Here is a 21,299-nt window from a genome sequence, read left to right as displayed (position 1 = left end):
GACGTCACCGGTAGCTGGCACGCCCTTTTACGACACCACCCGTGCCCGATGCTTCACGGTCAAACCGTAAAGCGGATTTCGCGGGAGACGTCGTTACAAAACGTAGTTCGCATACGCCGAGTAGAGAAAAATTTATTTAAATGTTCTTTGTCGTCCAATCGGCATCGAGAGAGGAGAGAGCTCCGACGATCACGTGCACGCGCGGGAACCAATGAGACGCCGGTGTGTGTGTGTGGGGGGGGAGGCGAGAGGGCGCTTAACCGCAGTGGGAAATGTAATGGGGGTTATTCATTGTCACGTGACTAATCACCGGGAGGGGGGGGGCACCACCCCCCACGGTTGTTTGAGACTCAATGGAGGGTGCGGATTTTGACGAAGACGTCGTGTTTAAGGTTGAACTCTTGTGTTGTTTGGACTTGTTTAACTCTTCCCCGCCACCAACACCCCCCCAGCAACCCACCACCCCCCACCAACCCCACCACGCCACCACACCACTCCACCACCAACACACCGCCACCACCCCACCGCCACACCACTCCACCACCACCAAACCACCCCACCACCCCACCACCAACACACCTCCACCACCACACCACCCCACAACCACACCACCGCCACAACACCACCACAACACCGCCACCACCAACACACCGCCGCCACCACCACAACACCACCGCCACCACACCGCCGCTACCACACCGCCGCCTCCACCACCACCACAACACCACCACCACAACACCACCACCACCACACTACCACCACACCGCCCCCACCACACCACCGCCACCACCACCGCGTCGTGTTCGTCACGCCCCCGAGGTTGGCGTGCCACAACGAGGCCTCGTAGCGTCGTGCAATCTCACTGTGATCTAACCGTGTTAGTGGAGGACCGCGGAGCTTGGGAAATTGGTGGTGTATGTACAGTGCGTGTACAGTACGTAGCAGTGTCGTCGCTGCGCTACGAACCCGGCGACTCGAGTTCGATTCTGGGCCTCCCCTAGGTCGACTCGGCCTCAACTGAATGTTTTGTACATCGCCACGAGGGAGACAAAGGCGGCCGGGCGTGGTGCTGGCCACCCATCCCATCTTGTGCCGTGTCGGCCTTCATAGGTGCCGCTTGCTAACAGCACTTGCCCCTACAGTTTGTTAAGGCTACACGGGAGATCTTTGTCTTGTGCATGTACGTGTGTATGTTGAACTTCTTTCGCACCGTACGTAGCCAGCCGTGCTAATCGGAGGGTGGTTGAGTGTGTGGATTGACTGACTGAGTGGGTGATTGACTCTGTGTGTGTTGGAGAGCAAAGCCACAACATTTACAATCCGAGTATCGTAACGTTTCGCCAGTATGATAAGTGTTTTTTTACCCTTCTATCTGGAAACAAAACTGACACCTTTTTTACAAGGAGCCATGTTTGCATAGACCACAATACCTGCAGTCGTAATGCAAACAAAAACATAACTCTGATAATGTATGCACTGTCCTTGAAGTTGATTCGTCCACACCCGAGACAGCTTTCCTTAGAGCCTAGTCTCACATGGTGTTGGACCAGATGACGCCTTTTGGCGCCTTTTGGCGTCATCTGGTAAAAAAAACAATTATCATATTTTTCTACTGGCAAATGAGGTTCCAATGGTGTTTCGCCAGTAATTACAACCGGCATCATCAGGCTGACAACAAGATCTGTGGAGAAATCCTCCTCCTGTTTAGTTCCTTAAATAGAGGGGGTAGATGTGATGACATCATATTATTGGTTCTTTCGGTAAATTCACGTAGAAGGGAAATAATAAAATAATGAAAATTAAACAACAAAATTCTCACGACGTTTCGATTGCAACACGAGCAATCATCATCAGGTGTGAAAACCACAAATATTGTTTTTGATATCACTTGTGAGCCCTTGAGCGAAGTGGGGGCGGCGGATGAACTTCTACAGCAAAATTACTGTAGTGAGCAGTTCTACCTTAAGACGGATGCTTGTGTTGCCTCCGAAACGTGATTTAATTTAGTTTTTATTTTATTTTCACCTACGTGACTTTACCGAAAAAACCAAAGAGTAAAGTTCCTTCCTGTCAAGTTCCTTACTGACAAGGTGCGTGCTCTTTATGATTGAGCAGATGACAGCTCATAGCAACCACGAGTTCCCCTTTCGCGCGAGCCGTGATCTGACACAGGCACCGCTAAACAGCGTAGACTTGTCTTCTTGGTTCTTTCCGTAAATTCACGTAGAAGGGAAATAATAAAATAATAAAATAAAACATAATAAAATAATTCTCACGACGTTTCGGCCACAACGCAAGCAGCCGTCCTCAGGTGAAGACCAGGTCTGTCGGGGAGACGCTGTCTGAGGACGGCTGCTTGCGTTGTGGCCGAAACGTCGTGAGAATTATATAATTATGTTTTATTTTATTATTTCCATTCTACGTGACTTTACCGAAAGAACCAAGAAGATGAATCCCTGCAGTCACGAAAGCTTTAAAGCGTAGACTTGCACAGACTTACAGAGATGAGGTTGTATGCCTGGACGCCATTCACATAGTCCCGTAGACTTTCATCGAGTCCTGTCGTGTTTTTTTTACGCGGCCAAGTGTCTGTGAAGTTTGATTGCACGTGCACGCTACACAAATGAATGGGTCGGAATAAAATAAAATCTATTCATCCTGGAGAAATCCGATGAGCTATGAAGCTCTTTGTCGCGCGACGCGCTGCAGAATTAAAATGGAACAAAAGCTCACGCGTGCGCAAAGGAGCGTGGACTTGTACCACGGTTGGATTTACGGTCCAGTACACACATTGAGAGACAAAAAATAATTAACCCGTAAAAACAAAGTTTTTCACTATAAATCCTTTATATGCGTGGCGGCTAGAGTCCTCTCGTCCTCTGGCTTGAGATGGCTGCCACCTATGGGTCAGATGATTGTCTGCCAGCATTAAGCAATTGGTAATTAAATATTTTACAAAAATTTCCCTAAACAGTGTCAAATTTTGGAAAAAAAATTTCACGAAAATTAATTGTCACGCACAACGAGTCTGTGGAAAATGTCAGCTCGATTGGATCACGGGAAGTGGGTTAAAAACGACCGAAAGATTTGCACGGTCGTAAGCAAGCACGCAAGCAAGCGAACTTAATATAAAGGATTTAAAAAGGAAGACGTGGGCTAGAGAACATCTGTAGGTTAAAGGCATGGTATCAATATTATATTCCTTTAAGCAATCGCTTTCAGTACGTTGTTTACACCATGTTTTTTTATGGATGCTGTGTTTTTTTTTATATTTCTCACTATAATGCCATCGTGTTTGAGGCTGGATCTACATTATAATTACTGTGGCAGATTTAAATTACTCTTTTTTAGAGATACAGCATGGGATTTGATGATAATCAAAATCTAACTTAATTTTTCTTTTCAAAAAAGCTACTTTTTACATTGCGGTTATGATTCACTAGCCATTTTTTATTTATCTTATGTATTGTATATTATTGATTTATTTTACTGTAACTTGCTGCGTTTGTCGGAGAAGCAGTGGTTGTTGTTTTTGTTGATTAAACACCGATTTAAGAGCTTCTTGGCTCACAGGGTAATTAAATAAGTAATATTTTTAAAAACTTTTTTTAAACACGCTTTTAAGAAATGTACGAGTAATGGAAGAACTCCAGGAAGTGGCCCCGAAGCTTGCTATAACGTGAGGGACCGTGCCCAATTACAGCCAACGTCAGTTGAGCGTGGACAATTGTACCCAAGCCGAAACATAACATATAAAAAATAATGTTTAAAAATATATTTTTTATGATAGAATATGGTATTGTCAACAGTATGACATAACTATACCAAGTTTGCAGTCGATACCACATTGGGAAGTGGGTTAAAATTGAGTTACAATATTTGAGGAGACAACGACAACAACAACAGAGTGAGTTCAAAGAAAGTGTGTAAAATAGACTGGACTGAAAGGTGAAGTTGCTTTTGGATGGGACGCGTCACTTGAATGGATGTGGGCCGGTGGTCGAGACTGATAAAGAAAGGAGTGGCAGCAAAAGGAGGGAGCACGCCGGAGAGTAATTCACCGCAGACGTGGGGCGCGTCTGCAAGAACTGGATTGCACCGAAACTCACAAAAATTATATTCAGGGCCTACCTTGGCTCCTCCCACCCTCAACCAGTATATATACAAGGACTGTTTTCTTGGAATTTCTCTTACTTGATGCAGCTATCGTGCTGTGACGGTTCCACCTGCAGACGGAAGCTTGTGTTGCCTCCGAAACGTCGTGATTTTTATTTTACTTTCATTAATTTTAATTTTTTTACCTACGTGACTTTACGGAAATAACCTAAGAATATGAATAAGAACTGGATTGTTATATCGCAGGATCGTGGGCGATTGTGGCAACGGCTTGCGGAGACCTTAACCCATGAAGTTTGATTCATCGCGGCCTGCAGCTGATTCTTGTAATGATTGATTTTGATGATGATGGATAACATTGACATTATATTCTTGGTTCTTTCGGTAAAGTCACGTAGAAGGAAATAATAAAATAATATAAATATAAAACAATAAAAATTCTCACGACGTTTCGACTGCAACACAAGCCATCATCATCAGGTGTGAAATCCACATCAGGTGTGAAATCCATAGCAAGACATTTTTTTTTCAAATTTTCTTGCTGTGGATTTCACACCTGATGATGATTGCTTGTGTTGCAGCCGAAACGTCGTGAGAATTTTTATCGTTTTATATTTATATTATTTTATTATTTCACTTCTACGTGACTTTACCGAAAGAACCAATAATATGAATCCCTGCAGTCACGAAAGCTTCAAATCGAAATTTAACATTGACATTGTTACGATAATTCTTCTCCGGGTGTTGGGCACCAGGGCTCGCCTCTTTACCAACACCTCGAGGATGCGGGCTTCGCTCAACTGGACTCAGCCGAGCGGCAGAGGGACCCCGGGGGGCGACCGGAGGAGCACGAGGAGACGCAGATGGAGAGCCGCATGTCGTGCGTGAGTTCTTCCCCTCCCCCACCCCGCACTGGTGTCTCTGAAATGGTGTGGAACTCTACCCCCTTTGCACATCCGCAACATCAAATGCAGTCTGACTTTTAAGAAATATCGAATAGGCCTCGTATCTGTTCGTTCAGGCTTTCGAGCACGCCGAGTTGTTAACTTGTCTGCAAAATCTGGGCCCGTTATCAATGACATTATTAGTCTTGGTTCTTTCGGTAAAGTCACGTAGAAGGGAAATAATAAAAAAAAACAAGTTTTAATTTATTCGACGTACGGTATACCGAACGATTTGCCTCCCTTACGATGTCATGAATCTGTCAGGATTTGGAGTAGCATTTCAACAGGGTATGGGGACGGCTTCACCCAGCAGTGGACTGACCAAGGGCTTTACATTTTGTTTTAGAAATTAAGAAAACAGTGGGGCCCAAGAAGGACATCCATTGGGGTAGCCCAGCATTTGTCCTTACCCCTCCGGTCCAAAATTTGGGGAGGTAGTGGCCTTATTGGCACAAGACACAGATTAAATTTTGAAGCAAACGATGAAACGTGCAGTGGACACCTACGGCCTATTTGCTAATGGATTGTGATGATGAGTGACCTCCCCCCTAATTGGTACCTGAAGTTTCCACACCCATGACTGTCTCCCCCCTCAGTGAGCAAATTATATCTCGACTTTGTCCCGTGACGTTGACACTGAAGCCTTGGTTTCGTTTGCCGGTGCGTATCATTGTGCAGTTGTTAACAGACACCTTCCCTTTGACCGTTGTACTGTAGTCGCTTTACAATCACTTCAACAACACGGAGAGTCTTGAACGGCGGGATGGTGACTCAGAAGATCGGGGTGCACCAGCCGCCGCGAGTTGCAATTGCAAAGACGAGGAGGTAGCCGTGATGGTTTAGCCTTGTCAGTCGAAGGCCACGGAGACTTTCCTCCTCCGTCTTTACAGGGCTCGGTCTGAAGGGACGAGGAAGAGAGGTGGGCCAAAGACAAAGCCACATTGAGGGCAACCCCCTTCCTTGGCTATATTTGGCCGGTTTTCTGGCCGAAGGCGCAGCAGAGAGCTCTATATGGCACAACGGTACATTCCCGCACGGTCGTACTTCCCACAAAGAGCACGATCTGGGAATGACATCTGCGGGGAGGGTGACGTAGCGAGCCGGTCCGTGCAAAACCCCGGCCGTTAAAACTGTCACGGAGAGTGAACGCAGACAAGAGGCGGTTTTAAAACGAGACGCGGAACGGAATGGCTTTGCCACTGTGCTCCGTTACAAACCGCTGGCGCTGGCCCGGCGCGCGTCTTTATTCGTGAGAACTTCAGTTGTGCTCGCGTGAGATGATTACATTTCTCCCCCCCCCCCCCCTCCGGAGCGTGACGACATGATTAAATCCGTCACTCTGTATCGGGATTGCCATGCCCGCTCCACCAGCGTGGATATCCAGTGTCCCGTTCCAAGCGATGTAAAATAATACGTAAATAATCGCTGGCTGGCCGCACTGGTATGGTGGGGTGTGAAGTATTGGGTGTGTGAATTCTAGGGCACAGGAAAACAGTGGGCGGTTATCATCATCGTAATAATAAATATCAGTCGTATACCCCAGCAAAGCCTCACTGAGTCTCAAAGACTATATTCAAGAAGGGGAGCCGCTACGGTGGTGTGTTTGGTCAAGTCCTTCATTGAGAGTTCGGCTCCGTGTGGGAGGAAACCGGAAAACACGGAGAAAACCCACGCTTTGTGTAGGCCACACGGAGCGGTATCTTTTACTGAATTTTCCACGGATAGCCGACTCCGGAGTGGACTGGAATGCACAGGAGTTGTTTTCTCTCTGAACTAGAGTTGCCCAAACAAAAGTGGCTTTTCCACGATTTTTTCCGAGTGACTCGAATCATCGCGTGAGATTTTGTGGAGGGGTGTGGGGTGGGTTTTGGGAGGCGGGGGGCTGCGGAGATCTTATCCAGAAATTTAAATTTCCGCTCGCCGAGAATTCTGACGTAGAATTCAGCGCAGTCCGGGAAACACAATCTTCCGGGAGAATTTTCTCACCCAGCCCGAACTGGTGGCAGCCAACTTGAGTCGTGTCAAAATTTGGCAATGGATTTCATTGTCGGGGAAGTTGAGTACAGTTGGGGCGGGGGGGGGTAAAAGTAAAGTTAACGTAAACACACACATTCTTAGGTTTGCCTCCAAAACGTCGTGATTTTTATTTTATTTTACTTTTATTAATTTTAATTTTTTACCTACGTGACTTTACCGAAAAAACCTAAGAATATGAATTCTTGCAGTCACGAAAGCTTTAAATCTAGAAGTAAAACACACAAACAGGCTGTAGAGCCATACAGCTCATGATGCAGCATTGCACGCCACAGATGGTCGACACCGCAACAGAGAAACGGGCTCTCGTGCAGTAAACAATTACAACACATGGTTATGAATTTTAACAGCAAACGTGAAAGAAAAGACTTTGTATGTTTGCATGTTGAACTTCGTTCGCACTACCGTACGTAGCCAACCGTGATTAACGGAGGTGCTGGGGACGGACAAAAAACTAAACACAAACAGCAGTTTTAACAAAATTAGTTTCAATCTAGATTTAAAAGTGCTCAGTTTCCAGTGCTCAGCTCCCACATTCCAGCGCAGCAACATATTGAAACGCAGGATGAAACATTATCAACAGCAACGGAACGTGCGACGGACAACAGCAAAATAGGTTCTAAAGCGCGACGAACTAAAACGCATGGCATCTGCTGGCGTTGGCAGTCTCGCCGTCTTGTCCTGTCCTCTGAGCTGTGTGCGTTGCGTTGGCCCAGAGGGCCCGCTTCGTGCCTTGGTTGGGGGTGTCGCGACGCGACCGCTCGCCATATGCCGCTCGCTCTTCGGCGTCGTGGAATCCCACCGTGGGGGTCGCCGGAGGCGTTTATCGTGTCTTGCGTCCCCCCGGTGGCCACCCCCCTCGCTTGAGCACCTGTCGTTTACAAGCGGAGCGGGCTTGGGGGGGGGGGAATGCGAGCCGCGTTTTCTCGGCACACTCGGCTCTCCGTGCCTCCATTCACGTCGCGGCCACCGCGGCGGCGGCTGCTGCTGCTGCTTCCATTGAGGCGCTCGCAATAATTTACTGCGGAGGAGGAGGAGGAGGAGGCAGGGGTGGCCCAGAGGTCAGAGTGCCGCGCCGGTGCTGCTGAGATCCTGCGTTTCAAAGCGGGGTTTTCAGCTGCCTGTGATAAACTCGGGCTGTCAAGAAGAGCGAGTTGATGGTTTCAGCCTGGCTACCAATGACTCGCAGAGAGATCCATATACTTGCATAAACTGAGCTGTGACGAACACATTGGATATAAGCCATGGCTTGTGCTAGCACCCAACTTCTACGGCGTTGAACTCTTGGCTGGCGAGGTTGCCTTGTCCGTGGAAACGCCCGAATGTGGACGTCTCGGCAACTTTTTTTGTTCGGCCGCTTCCATCCTTGCTGACCTGGCGCCTACACTCAGGGTCTTTCTAAACGAGCATCATCGTCACCTTCCCGGGACCAAGCCTTCGGGCCTTGCCAGGGGGTCGCGGCGGTGGCGCAAGAGCGGCTGAACGTAAACGTCACCGAGTCAAACAACATTTTTGTTAAAAATAACACCGCGGGCTTGAGCTTGTTGTGTCTCGCTGACAACCGATCGTATAAACGTTGCTCGGTGGAGGCGCGCGCGCGTCGCTAAACCGTTGGCCGTAAATCTCAAAATCTGGGCCTGCGCTTTCATGGCCTCGCGTCTGCCGCTTTTTACCCGCCTTCTGTTCCTTGTTTTCTGACACCTCTTTCATTTTTCGCTCGCAAGATGTGGTGGGGGGCGGGGGGGGTGGGGGGGGGCCAGTGCTTGACAGGGCACGTTTTTTTTGTATTTTGGGAAGAGGCGGTCACACGATTTCACAAGTGTCCAAAAATGAGACAGAAGGTGCTCGGACGACTGTTGGCCACCTCCGGTTGATAGCGGGGAAGTTACAGGTGCGGGTGTGTATATACGGGTGTGTATATGCGGGTGTGTATATGCGGGTGTGTATTATAGTGGGGAGCGGTAGTGTAGCGGTTAGCGTGCTGCACTACGAACCTGGCGACCCGGGTTCAATTCCCGCTCACTGCACCAGTGACGATTATCTGAACCGGTCCTGGGCCTCCCCTAGGTCGACTCAGCCTCAAATGAGTACCTGGTGCGATGTGTAAACATCGCCGCTAGGGAGGCAAAGGCGGCCGGGCGTGATGTTGGCCACCCACCCCCTCGTGTGCCGCCGTGCCGGCTTTTATAGGTGCTCGCTAACAGCACTTGCCCCTACAATCTGTTAAGGCTATACGGGGGGATCTTTGTGTATTAGGAGTTGAAGAAGAACTCTGGTTGCCCCTCACCCCACCCCCCCGCCCCCCGCCCCCCACCCCCCCACCCCCCCCACCCCCCGGCCCCCACCCTCGCTGGCGCTGCCCTGACTACCCCGGCTCTCCCTGGGGCTTGTTGTCGGTGCCGTTCCCTGGTTGCTCCGTCGCAGGCTATGCATGACCGCAGTCCTTTATTTGACCGAAGTGAGCTCATTGCGATTCCATAATAGAGGTGTTTTTGTTTGTTGGGTAAAGACCGTGTAAATATAAATGTGTCATTAACCTGCCACCACCTCCCGACACAGCCAATTGGTAAGGTTTGTCACGTGAACAAAATGAGGCAAATCGTTACTCGCTCAGCACAAACCGGTGTGTTGGAGAATAAGCTCTTACGGCATTTACAATTCGATTACTGACCCATTGCGATCCGCTGCAGCGTTTACAACGCTGGGGCACCTGCCGCAATGAGGGCTGTTCAGTTTTGAACGTTCACTTTTGGTTGAGATATCGGCACAGTGACTGATTCTTTCGAACGATGATGTCACTGATTAAATAAATAAAAAAGTTTCTACATTCACAGACAAGGTTGAGAAAAATGATGTGAAACCCAAAACTTAAGATGGCTTTTGTGCGTGCAGTCATTGGTGAATGGCTGGGACCATCAGCTCGTAACACTTGAGAACCCGGTATAATGATGGGCAGCTGCCTGGATTCAAACCCAGGATATTATCGGTGCCGGCTCTGATCCCTAGTCAACCTGGACACCTCACTGAATGCGGTTTAATCACGTTTGGCTGGTGGTTTTAAATCATCTGTTAAACTCGTTATCACGAGCAGAGAAAGAAAGTATAAATGAGCCATTCGAAGGAGCGCCGCGGTGGCAAGATGTTAACTGCCTCGCCTGGTGTACAGGAGGTTGTGGGTTCGATCCCGACCCTGGCGCTTGCTGCTGCATATTTTGAGTTTGCATTTTTTCTCCGTGGTCGCGTGGATTTTTTTCGGGTCCTCCGGTTTTTCTGTCCACATTTAGAATCAACATCACGACGCGTTTAAGAGCAGGCCACTTCGTCGAGCTATCATTCGTGACAGCTCTGTCCCTTCTGAAAAATATCTACATCGCTCAATGGGGCCTTACCTGGTAAAATAAAAATTAACCCGTAAAAACAAAGTTTTTCACTATAAATCCTTTATATGCGTGGCGGCTAGAGTCCTCTCGTTCTCTGGCTTGAGATGGCTGCCACCTATGGGTCAGATGAATGCCTGCCACCATTAAGCAATTGGTAATTAAATATAATAATTTTTTTCCTAAAAAGTGTGCGTGACAATGTATTTTCATTGTCACGCAATGTATTTTCATTGTCACGCACAACGAGTCTGTGTGCAAAATGTCAGCTCGATTGGATCACGGGAAGTGGGTTAAAAAACGACCGAAAGATTTGCACGGTCGTAAACAAGCAAGTGAACTTAATATAAAGGATTTAAAAAATAGTAATGAGATGTTCACACTCACCGCATTCTCAATGGCCGTGACGCGAGCATGAAAATGTGTCCTGGAACAGGCTTCTTCAGCGGCTTAAGCGCTCTAAATATTACGCGGACGATTAAACTTTAGGATTTGGCAAAGTCGCTTTAGTTACTTTACAGGCTCCATTGGTCACATAAATTCACGTATATATAATTAGGTGAATTATTTCGATTTTTCATGCATTGCAAGATGGTTTCTGAATTGTGAGCATGTGCGTGGGTGGGTGCCCGTGTCGGTTTGTGTGTCTGACTTTTGTGTGTGTGTGTCATTTTGTCAATAAGTCTGTGCTTGTATGTGGTTGTTTGTATGTCCTGGTGGGGGGGGGGGGTCCCCCTTTTCAAAAACGGGGACTTCAGTGATTGCAACAACTACCGGGGCATCCCCCTCCTCCGTGTGCTAGAAAAGTTTTTGGCAAGGATTAATTATTCAACTTCGCCTTGCCAGGCACGCTAAGAAGAGGCTTGTGGATCAGAAAATGTGATATTGGACTTGGGTGGTCCTGCACGGATGCCATAATCTCTGTCCATCTGCTACAGCAGAGGTGAAGGGAATTTCAAGATGACCTACATCTGTTTTATTGATCCGGGTCAAGTCCCGTGATACCATCAATAGGCCTGGGCTCTGAGTTGTTCTTCGTGCTTTCGGGGTCCCTGACCATCTGCTCACAATCACCTTCATGATTGTGGGCAGGCCTGGGTAAAGCTGCATGGCTGGGAGTTGGAGCCATTTCTTATTCTCCTTGGGGCACGACAGGCATGTCCTGTGATCCCTGCGATATTTTTGTGACCACGTAGTTCAATAATCCTTCTATGGCTACACCGGATCACTTTGCATCTGGTGAAGATAGAATGGGAGGCTGATCAATGACACGGCTGCAGACAAGGGATGGCTCCCTATTGGTCGGCTAACCACGTGATATATGCTGATGATTTAATAATCGATTGATCACTCTGAAAGAAGTTGAGCCTTACCGTCGGCTGTATGCATATGTGTGTCAGTCTGTGTGCGACTGCCTGTTCGTCTGTGTGTCTGATTGTGCGTCTGTCAATCTGTTTGTGTCTGACTGACCACCCACCTCACTCTGTGTGTGTGTGTCAGTCTACGTGCATGTCTGTGTACGTGTCTCTTGGTCTGTGTGTGTGTCTGTCTGTGTCTATATGTGTATATATTTTACTGTTTCAGACTGTCTCTGTCAATTTCCTTGTCTGACTGTGTAAACAGTCATGCGTGGAAAGCGGTGGTCTGGCGTACTCTTTGGGTCTTTCGGTAAAGTCACGTAGATAGGTTTAAAGAAAATAACAAAAAACTACGACGTTTCGATCGCAACACAATCGGTCGTCATCAGGAAAAGGGGGTTAGCTTCTAAAGGCCAACTGTTTATAAAGGTTTGACTCGATCAGATGCGCCTTCTTGTCTCGAAGTTTGTTAAAAGATCTAATAGTTGTATGGAAACCCTCCCCGTAGAGGTGGTTAAATCTTGTCTGGCGTTTAGCACGCTGCGCTACAAATCTGGCAACTCGTGTTCGATTCCCGCTCACGGCCAACACCAGTAACGGTCACCCGAACCGGTCCTGGACCCTCCCCAAGGTTGACTCGACCTCAAACGAGTACCTGGCACGATGTGTAAACATCGACACGAGGGAGACAAAGGCGAGCGTGGTGCTGGCCACTCACCCCTTTGTGTGCCGTGCCGGCCTACATAGGTGCTCGCAAACAGCACTTGCCCCAACAGGTCTGTTGAGGCTACACGGTGGGCTCGCTTTGTCTTTGTCTAAACAGTCCTGTGCAGAATGGATCAGGAGGCCCTTCACTCTTCTCTTGTCGCACGTTGGAGGACTTGGAGCTTATGCCGCATCAACCGACCAGGTGGGTGGGCTCTTGTGACACCTCGGTGGAGGCCACGTAACACACGCAGATTTACGACAAGCTGGCAAGCCAATACAGTCAAGGAGCATTCGCATCGTTGGGAGATTTCACCAAGGGGGGGCAAAGATCAATAATAATAATATACGATACTCTTAAATCTGGATAACTCCTGCCCATTTCAAAAACATCGTTCCAGCATGGAAGAGAAGGCCAAAATGCCTTCTAAGGGGCCTCTCTAGAGCTGCCTGCAGTGGGGGAGACCCTTCTACCAGCAGTGGCGTGAGAAAGTAATTGCAGGCCTTCATCTGTCCCTGTAAATACCTTCATGTGCATTCATCGTGAAGCAGTCAGACTAATTCATGATCCAGCACTCACGACAGCAAAACCTTGGATTGCGAGTAACTTGGTCTGCGAGTGTTTTGCAAGACGAGCACATTTTTAAAATTAATATTAATTTGATAAACGAGCGAGGTCTTGCAATACGAGTAGTACGTGTGTACACTTTGTCTGCCGAGCGTCACGTGATCACAACTGATATACGAGTGCTTTGGATTCGGAACGAATTATGCTCGCAGTCCAAGGTTTTACTGTATCTCACTCCAGTATACTCGCTCACCGGCGGCCAGTCACCTCTTTACACCCTCGCTGCTACCATCGTGACTGTTCCAGCGGACTTCACTCATTGATTCTCCACCCATGTCTAGTACTCGGGTCTACCAGGCTGATACCGGTGTTCAGCCACCAGGTCACAACAACACACTCACCCATTCACTCACCCAAACACTCACCCACCCACTCGCCCACCCACCCACTCGCCCACCCACCCACTCGCCCACCCACCCACTCGCCACACTGCAGGTCACAACACTTCTCTATCTGATTGGTAATTTAGAATCGACATCCCCCGTTTAGAATATTTGGCTGCTCTACATTTCCACACGACAAGCCACTTCGCTTGGCTGTCATTTGTGATGGCCGGGTCGCTTCTGAAGAAGAGCTACATAGCTCAGCGTGGCCTTACCTGGTACAATAAAAAAAATAGTTTAGTTTCGTTCACTATGATAAACAACAACAAAAAAATGCGGCTGTCCTGGTGCTCTGCCACCCAGGCGGACGCCTGGCGCCGGCGGGAGGTGGCGACCGTCGTGACGCGAGGCCGCCTGCTCGAGGAGGACGTGGAGCTGCTGGGGCTCTTCGCCCCGGAGGTGCTCACGTGGGCCGCTGAGCCGCTCGCCCCGACCTCCGCGACCCCGCGAGGCGACCTCGCGGCCCGGGGCACCGCCGGGGACCAGCTCGACGGCACGAGCGTCGACGCTCGGTGAGTTCCCCGGCGGTCCGATTCAGTCGGCGCCCCCTCGTCGCTGGAGTTGCCCAAATATCCAAATATAGGGATACAGATCCTGGGTGATAGTTGTAATTGGGCCGCTTTGGGTCCGTCGGAGCTGACACGTTTGCTGGTGTGGACTCCCACCTCGGGGTGAGCGCCCCCGGAACAGAGTAAGATGCTGTTTCACCAGAGCGGTTTACGTCGTGGGGCGCCGAAAGTGTGTACGCGACAGAGAGGACACAACGAGCCCAGGACTGAGACGGTGTAAGAGTTCCGACGGTTTATTTCCTATCCTGCCGATGTTTGGGGAGATTCTCGTGCGATGCTACACGCATCTAACTTCCACTTAAAGACCCCCAATTGCAATGGAAACAACAGCACGGAATAGTTTTCCACTTCACCTTGACCTTTGCGAGGTCACGGCTTGAAGGGATTAAAAAAAAAAATTGCGCGGTATTCACGGCCGGGATAGAGGGTGGTGTGGAGGCAGTGATGTCGGTGTGAAGCAGGAACCCGGCTCAACGCTATGGGATGCGGGTGAAGTCATCACGTGACATCACCACCACACACTTGCCTGCCGACCCTTGCGCCAGCCAGCAAAACTTTTTTTGTCACGTGAAAATGAGGAGCTTTTTTGAACTTGGCGGGCCCGAAAAGCCCCAGGTCAACGGGTGTTTGTCTTTGGAAGTCTTTAATTCGCGACAAAAATTTTCATGTTTCAAACCGCACAATGACGTCACATGCCACGTAAAAATTGTAGCTTTACAAGATGACGTCACACTGATGTCATGGAGTGGGCAGGGGGAGGTGATGCGTGTGTGCCTTTGTCAGCAATCTGAATACTTTTAGCGCTGGTTTTTTATCACAAACTTTTGGGAAACCCTTCAATCAATTTGCCCGGTTTTCTATAAGGTAGTCCCGAACACCAACAAAACTTAATAACGAAATTTTATTCATATTTGATCATCTCTCACAGACTTATCATGGTCTCCTGTTCCAGACAGACGGACAGACGATGCTAATGCATTAACATGCCTCCCCCCTTCACCAACACGCACCAACCAGCCGAGCAAAGTGTGATCAAACAATCTCCATTCCTGACAACGGGCGCAGAGTGACCTTCAGCAGTATATTGACAAATCGGCTGTACATTGTTATAATTATTGTTTGCGTGTTATTGACATTTTTTTCACTGCCGGTTCGCATGCTCACCAAGCGTTGGTACGTGATGTTGGGGATTTGCTCTCCAACACACCGGTGTAATGTACTAGTAACGAATTGGCACGTTCTGTTGACGTGACCAACCTTACTAATTGGCTGTGTCGGGTCGTGGCGGGTTTAACGACACATTTATATTAACGCGATCTAACCCAAAAACCTGTATTATGGACGTCACCTCTGTTGTCCTATCTCTGCACGGCCGGCTACGTACGGTGCGAAAGAAGTTCAACATAAGTCCGTACATATGTCTCCGCAGGAAGCCATCGGCGTGGTTGGCTGTCGCGGCGGCCCTGCTCGCCGTGGTGGTGGTTTGGGTGACCTCGCCGACGGCTGGCGGTGCGGCAGCGGTGCCGGTGGTTTGGTGGAGCGCGGCCGCGGTAGTGGCCGCGGCGGGGGCGCTGGTTGCCCTAGCCACGACGGCGCGGGCTCTGTGGCGCCGGCTGGACGGGGCGCGGCTGGAGCGTCGCTGCGTCTCGACCGGCGCTTTCGCCGGGGACTGCGCCGCCCTCACCGCTCTGGCCAAGAAGTCGCTTCGGCTGGTGCAGGAGAGCGAGGTCATCACTCGCGGGTTCACCCTGTGAGTGGCCCCTTCTGTGTGCGTGTGTGCGTACGAGGGTTGGGTGGCGATGACGGCGGCAATAGTGCGGGTGTTCCATCACGACAGGTTGCCGAATCTTAAAGTGGGGAGCGGTAGTGTAGCTACGAACCTGGCGACCCGAGTTCGATTCCCGCTCATGGCCAACACCAGTGACGATTATCTGAACCTGTCCTGGGCCTCTCCTAGGTCGACTCAGCATCAAATGAATACCTGGTGCGGTGTGTAAAACATCGCCACTGGGGAGGCAAAGGCGGCCGGGCGTGGTGCTGGCCACCCACCCCCTTGGTGTACCGTGCCAGCCTTCATAGGTGCTCGCTAACGGCACTTGCCACAACAGTCTGTTAAGGCTATGCGGAGGTATTTTTTACTTTCTGTGTTGAGCGTTGGACGGCGGTGGCGGTGGCAGGAGTGTGGGCGTTTGTCACGACAGGGTACTGGTTAAAATCGAATCTTAAAGAAGGAGTTAGTCGTCGGGCAAAATGCGTATTATGGGGTGTAGAGCGTTGGTACATCCCACCTATTCCAAGGGGGGTTAGTCCCACGTGTATGTGTGGGCCAGAGGCCGTCTAGAGGGGCTGTCTATAGCCCTGTCTCGTGGAGGCCCTTCTGCCAACAGTGGCGTGAGCAAGCAATTGCGGGGGCTGCGCCACCCGATTGGACGAACGGGCGTCCACCAGGGCAATCGAGCAATGAGACCGGCTCATTGCGTGCTTGCGCCGGGTGCGCTGTTGCATCGCAAGATTGCGAGCGACGGCGATAGCTTCATCCAGCAGTGGGTATACTTTGTCGAATGACGACAACGACGACGATCTTAAAAGCGACTATCGTTACTTTCCCTCTTCGTATTCCAATGCGGCTTTCACTCATTCCCCATTCATTCAATTCATTCATCATCATCTTCTGTCGTCAATTTCGCTTTCATCGAATCCACACATCGCAGATTCGCCCCCATCGCTCCCTCTCATCTATTTCATTCACCTCATTTCCACCATTACATTCACACGTTGTTCATTAGTTCGTTGCTTTCTCAATCCGCTCGTCCTGGTGAGGGTCGCGGCGGCAGCGTGTTGAGTAATGCGGTTCCCTTTCCTTGGCAACGGATTCCAGCAATACTACACTATACACTACTACACTATACACGCCACGACTATACACTGCTATACACTACACTACTATACACTGCACTATACACTACTATACATTACTATACACTGCTAAATTTCGATTTAAAGCTTTCGTGACTGCAGGGATTCATCTTCTTGGTTCTTTCGTGACTTTACCGAAAGAACCAAGAAGATATACACTGCTACTCACTATTATACACGACTATACACTACACTACTCTACACTATACACTACACTGTACACTATACACTACTATACACTACACTGTACACTACACTATTATACACTACTATACATTACTATACACTACACTATCCAATACTTTAGCTCTTCCTGGAGAATTCCCAGGCGTTCCCAGGCCAGCCGAGCGACATAGTCCCACCAGCGTGTACCGTTCTTAATTCTTCGCAAAATGCCTTGGTTGAGGCGCGATATAAATCCCTTCACGATCGGACGATCGACGGTCTTTCGCGCGCAGGGTGAGCGCCAGCTGCTCCGTGCGGACCCTGGACCTGGGCGCCGGCGCTCAGCTCCCGATGCTCCGCCGCTCCCTCTACTGGGCCCTGCGCTCGTCCACGCTGGCGCTGCGCGATGCCACGCGTGGCCTCGTCGCTTCATATCCTTCCAGAGCCAGGGCGACTCGCCGGTCGAGCGAGCGCGTTCGTCCGCGGTAAAAATGTCGATCGATTACTATTTTTTAATTTTTGCGGTCAGTTACTCGGGGGGGGGGGGGGGGCCCCTTGAATGTAATGTAATTTATATTTCTATAGAGAGCGCTTGGCGTAGCTTACAAAACGCTGACAGATTGGAATGGTGTGGTTGGCAGGGGCAGTAGTGCTGCAAAGGTTGAGGAATGAGCGACAGCGATAGAGGGGTACTTGGGGATCACCACAGGGTAGGGGAGAGTCGGGGAGGAGTGGAGGGGCGAGGGGAGGGAATAGGAAGAGAATGGGATATGGAGAAGAGGTGGTGAGGCTTTAAGAGAGGAACGGAAGGAGGTTAAGGAGGGGAGACTACTTAATCTACAGGGGATGTGTTGAGTCTACAGGCAGTGTTGAGTCTACAGGCAGTGTTGAGTCTATGGGTAGTGTTGAGTCTACAGGCAGTGTTGAGTCTATGGGTAGTGTTGAGTCTAAGGGCAGTGTTGAGTCTATGGGTAGTGTTGAGTCTACGGGCAGTGTTGAGTCTACAGGCAGTGTTGAGTCTATGGGTAGTGTTGAGTCTATGGGTAGTGTTGAGTCTACAGGCAGTGTTGAGTCTACATGCAGTGTTGAGCCTACGGGCAGTGTTGAGCCTGCGGGCAGTGTTGAGTCTATGGGCAGTGTTGAGTCTATGGGTAGTGTTGAGTCTACAGGCAGTGCTGAGTCTACGGGCAGTGCTGAGTCTATGGATAGTGCTGAGTCTATGGTGCAGTGTTGAGTCTATGAGCAGTGTGGAGTCTATGGGCAGTGTTGAGACAATGGGCAGTGCTGAGTCGATGGTGCAGTGTGGAGTCTATGGGCAGTGCTGAGTCTATGGGCAGTGCTGAGTCTATGGGCAGTGCTGAGTCTATGGGGCAGTGTGGAGTCTATGGCCAGTGCTGAGTCTATGGGCAGTGCTGAGTCTATGGGCAATGCTGAGTCTATGGTGCAGTGCTGAGTCTATGGGGCAGTGTGGAGTCTATGGCTAGTGCTGAGTCTATGGGCAGTGCTGCGTCTATGGGCAATGCTGAGTCTATGGTGCAGTGTGGAGTCTATGGACAGTGCTGAGTCTATGGGCAGCACTGAGTCAATGGGCAGTGCTTCGTCTATGGGCAATGCTGAGTCTATGGTGCAGTGTGGAGTCTATGGCCAGTGCTGAGTCAGTGGGCAGTGCTGCTCAATGTACAGGGGAAGTTGATTCGAGTGGAGGGGTGCAAGGTGGGAGAAGGATCGAACACGCGATTGGGCACACGAGGAAGAGGAAGGAAAGCAAAAGAGAGAGAGAAGATTGTGAACGATGATGACGAGAGGAGGGGACGTGGAAGGAGACTAGGGAGGCGAGACGAGGTGGCTGTTCTCACACCGTGCCTCCCCCCCAAAAGCAGAAGGCTTCCTGCAAGCCACGTGATTCCCACGCCACCGACTCGACCACATCGGTGCCTTCGTTTGGCTCCACGAGCCTCTTGAATTAACACTGAACCCCTTTGGGTAAACCTTAGGATTGTTTACAAACTATGCCTACTCGTATACAAGATAAAGGTTTTTTGGGTTAGATTGCGTAAGTATAAATGTGTTGTAACCCTCCACCGCCCGACACAGCCAATTAATAAGGGATTTGTCACGTGAACAAAATGCCAATTCAAGTTCAAGTTCAATTATTAGGTATAGCCCTGTGAGCCATTCGGCTCTTGAATCGGGTGCAACCGTAACAAACAAAAAATAAAAACATGACCAAAAAACATCTTAAAGTGAATATGTGACTGAGTGCAAATAGAAAATCCAAGAAAAGACAGTAAAATATTGCAGAAAAAGCACCGTACACAAAAATGTGCAAAAATCCCAGTGGGATGCAAGTCAAACAACAACAACCACAAGACAACTTAAACTAAGGTCATCAGTCTGCTTCAGCCCACCGGTGTGTTGGAGAGTAAATCCATAACATTGAGTAGTACGTGAAACGTCGTATACTCAAATTGTAAATGTTGTGGATTTACACTCCAACACACCGGTGGGGTGAACATTGACACTTACGCGATCTAACCCAAAAACCTTTATTATGAACTAGCTTTACTACCCGGCTTCGCCCCAGACTTGGATTCTTGTCTTGGATTAATACATGGCCTACGCGGAGGGTGGGGGTGGGGTGACCTCAGCAGGCACACTGCGCAACGCTGCCGCATGCTGGTGACATCACAGATGTGACGTCACCGCTCACCTGCCGTGCAAAATATATCCATTATTGCGCCCCCCCCCCTCCCCCAAATACAAAAGTCTATTTTTATACGTTTTGCAATGTGTACAATCTGGAAGCTACCCACATGCCAAATTTCAAGTTTGTTGCATGTTGGGAAGTATGCTAAACATTTCGAATAGACACACATATTCACAAATTTCCCTTTTATATATATAGAGATAACATTGGTCGCGAAAGCCTCCTACGCGTTAAACTCGTATACAAGAGTCAATTCGCTCAGTCCTGTCTTGTATAGCATGGTGTACCAGCCCCCACCGGACCCTGATAGAACTGTGTCACTTTTTATTTCAGAAGCGATGTGGCTACATCACAAATCTTCACGTGGAATTATTTATCCGCCAAACACTTTAAACGCACACGCTGATTCCAAATGTGGAGGGAAAAAACGGAGGATCCGGAGAAAAATCCACGCGACCACGGGGAGAACATGCACACTCCAAATATACTGCAGGCGTCAGGGTCGGGCTCGAACCCACGACCTCCTGTATACCAGGCGAGGGAGTTAACATCTCCTAGCCACCGTGGTGTCCGATATACAAGGACCATTGCCTGAAATACCACCTTTTGTGTTTTTAATATTCAGAGCAGCGTTTATTGATGATTTGCGATCTGTGCGTATGCACCAGTTGCCCACGCGGTGTCTCAAAAAATATGTTCTCATACGAATGACTGCCCAATTTGGAAGAAAAAAACAACAGCCCATGACTCACCCGGCGACTCCATGCCAAACAATACAAACCCTCGACTGAGAGAAATCACGCGGCTTATACAGCCCCCTTTGTGAGTGCACTCCTGGAAGGAGGCCTCACGCTGTGTTGATCGCGTGGGTGTCGGTTTGACCGTACTTCACCACGCTGGTCAGTGTGGGTTGATGAAGGGTGTCGTCCAGGACCGGCTGTGATGTGGCCCGCGACTGATGTTAGCCGTGGCCGGGAATCGAACTCGTGTCGCTGGGATCTCGGCGCTGCGCCACCACTCCCCGGATAATAACTCCGCCCCTTCTTCACTTACCCAGAATGGTCTGAAGTGAGTCTCAAGACTATTTTCTCAGGAGGGTCCTGCCACATTGGGATGTTTGGTCAATTGCATGAATGATTTTTTTATTATTATTGTGGGAGGAAACGGTAGTATCTCAAAGAAAAAAAACCCGCACCACCCACACACGATGGGGTAACATTCAAATCTCCACGCACAACCACAGCTGCGCTTGCCATCATCGTCTTGGCCACCTCGCAGCCTTTAGCCAGTTAGGACCGGTTCTGATATTTTTCTTCTTGGTTCTTTCGGTAAAGTCACGTAGAATGGAAATAATAAAATAATAATAAAAATAAAACATAATAAAATAATTCTCACGA

General features: G+C 49.3%; 1 protein-coding gene across 2 annotated transcripts in view; it reads left to right on the top strand.

Moving 5' to 3' along the window:
• The first annotated feature begins 283 nt into the window (after positions 1–283).
• Positions 284–21,299, top strand: part of VEZT (vezatin, adherens junctions transmembrane protein) — a 40,662-nt gene continuing 19,646 nt past the window's right edge. Inside the window, exons 1-6 of one of the 2 annotated variants that reach the window (XM_078612247.1) lie at positions 284–392; positions 4,872–5,000; positions 12,653–12,739; positions 13,849–14,057; positions 15,544–15,864; positions 17,489–17,626. In XM_078612247.1, coding sequence (XP_078468373.1) covers positions 354–392; positions 4,872–5,000; positions 12,653–12,739; positions 13,849–14,057; positions 15,544–15,864; positions 17,489–17,626 — 923 coding nt within the window. In that variant the 5' untranslated portion in view covers positions 284–353. Of the gene's footprint in view, positions 393–472; positions 820–4,871; positions 5,001–12,652; positions 12,740–13,848; positions 14,058–15,543; positions 15,865–17,488; positions 17,627–21,299 lie in introns of those variants that run through there. The other variant, XM_078612248.1, reaches the window with a different exon arrangement.

The sequence above is a fragment of the Lampetra planeri genome, chromosome 38 (genome assembly GCF_965212315.1).
Source record: "Lampetra planeri chromosome 38, kcLamPlan1.2.h2, whole genome shotgun sequence".
NCBI lineage: Eukaryota > Metazoa > Chordata > Hyperoartia > Petromyzontiformes > Petromyzontidae > Lampetra > Lampetra planeri.
The sequence above is the reverse complement of the archived record's forward strand: the minus strand, read 5'-3'. Positions and strand labels throughout refer to the sequence as shown.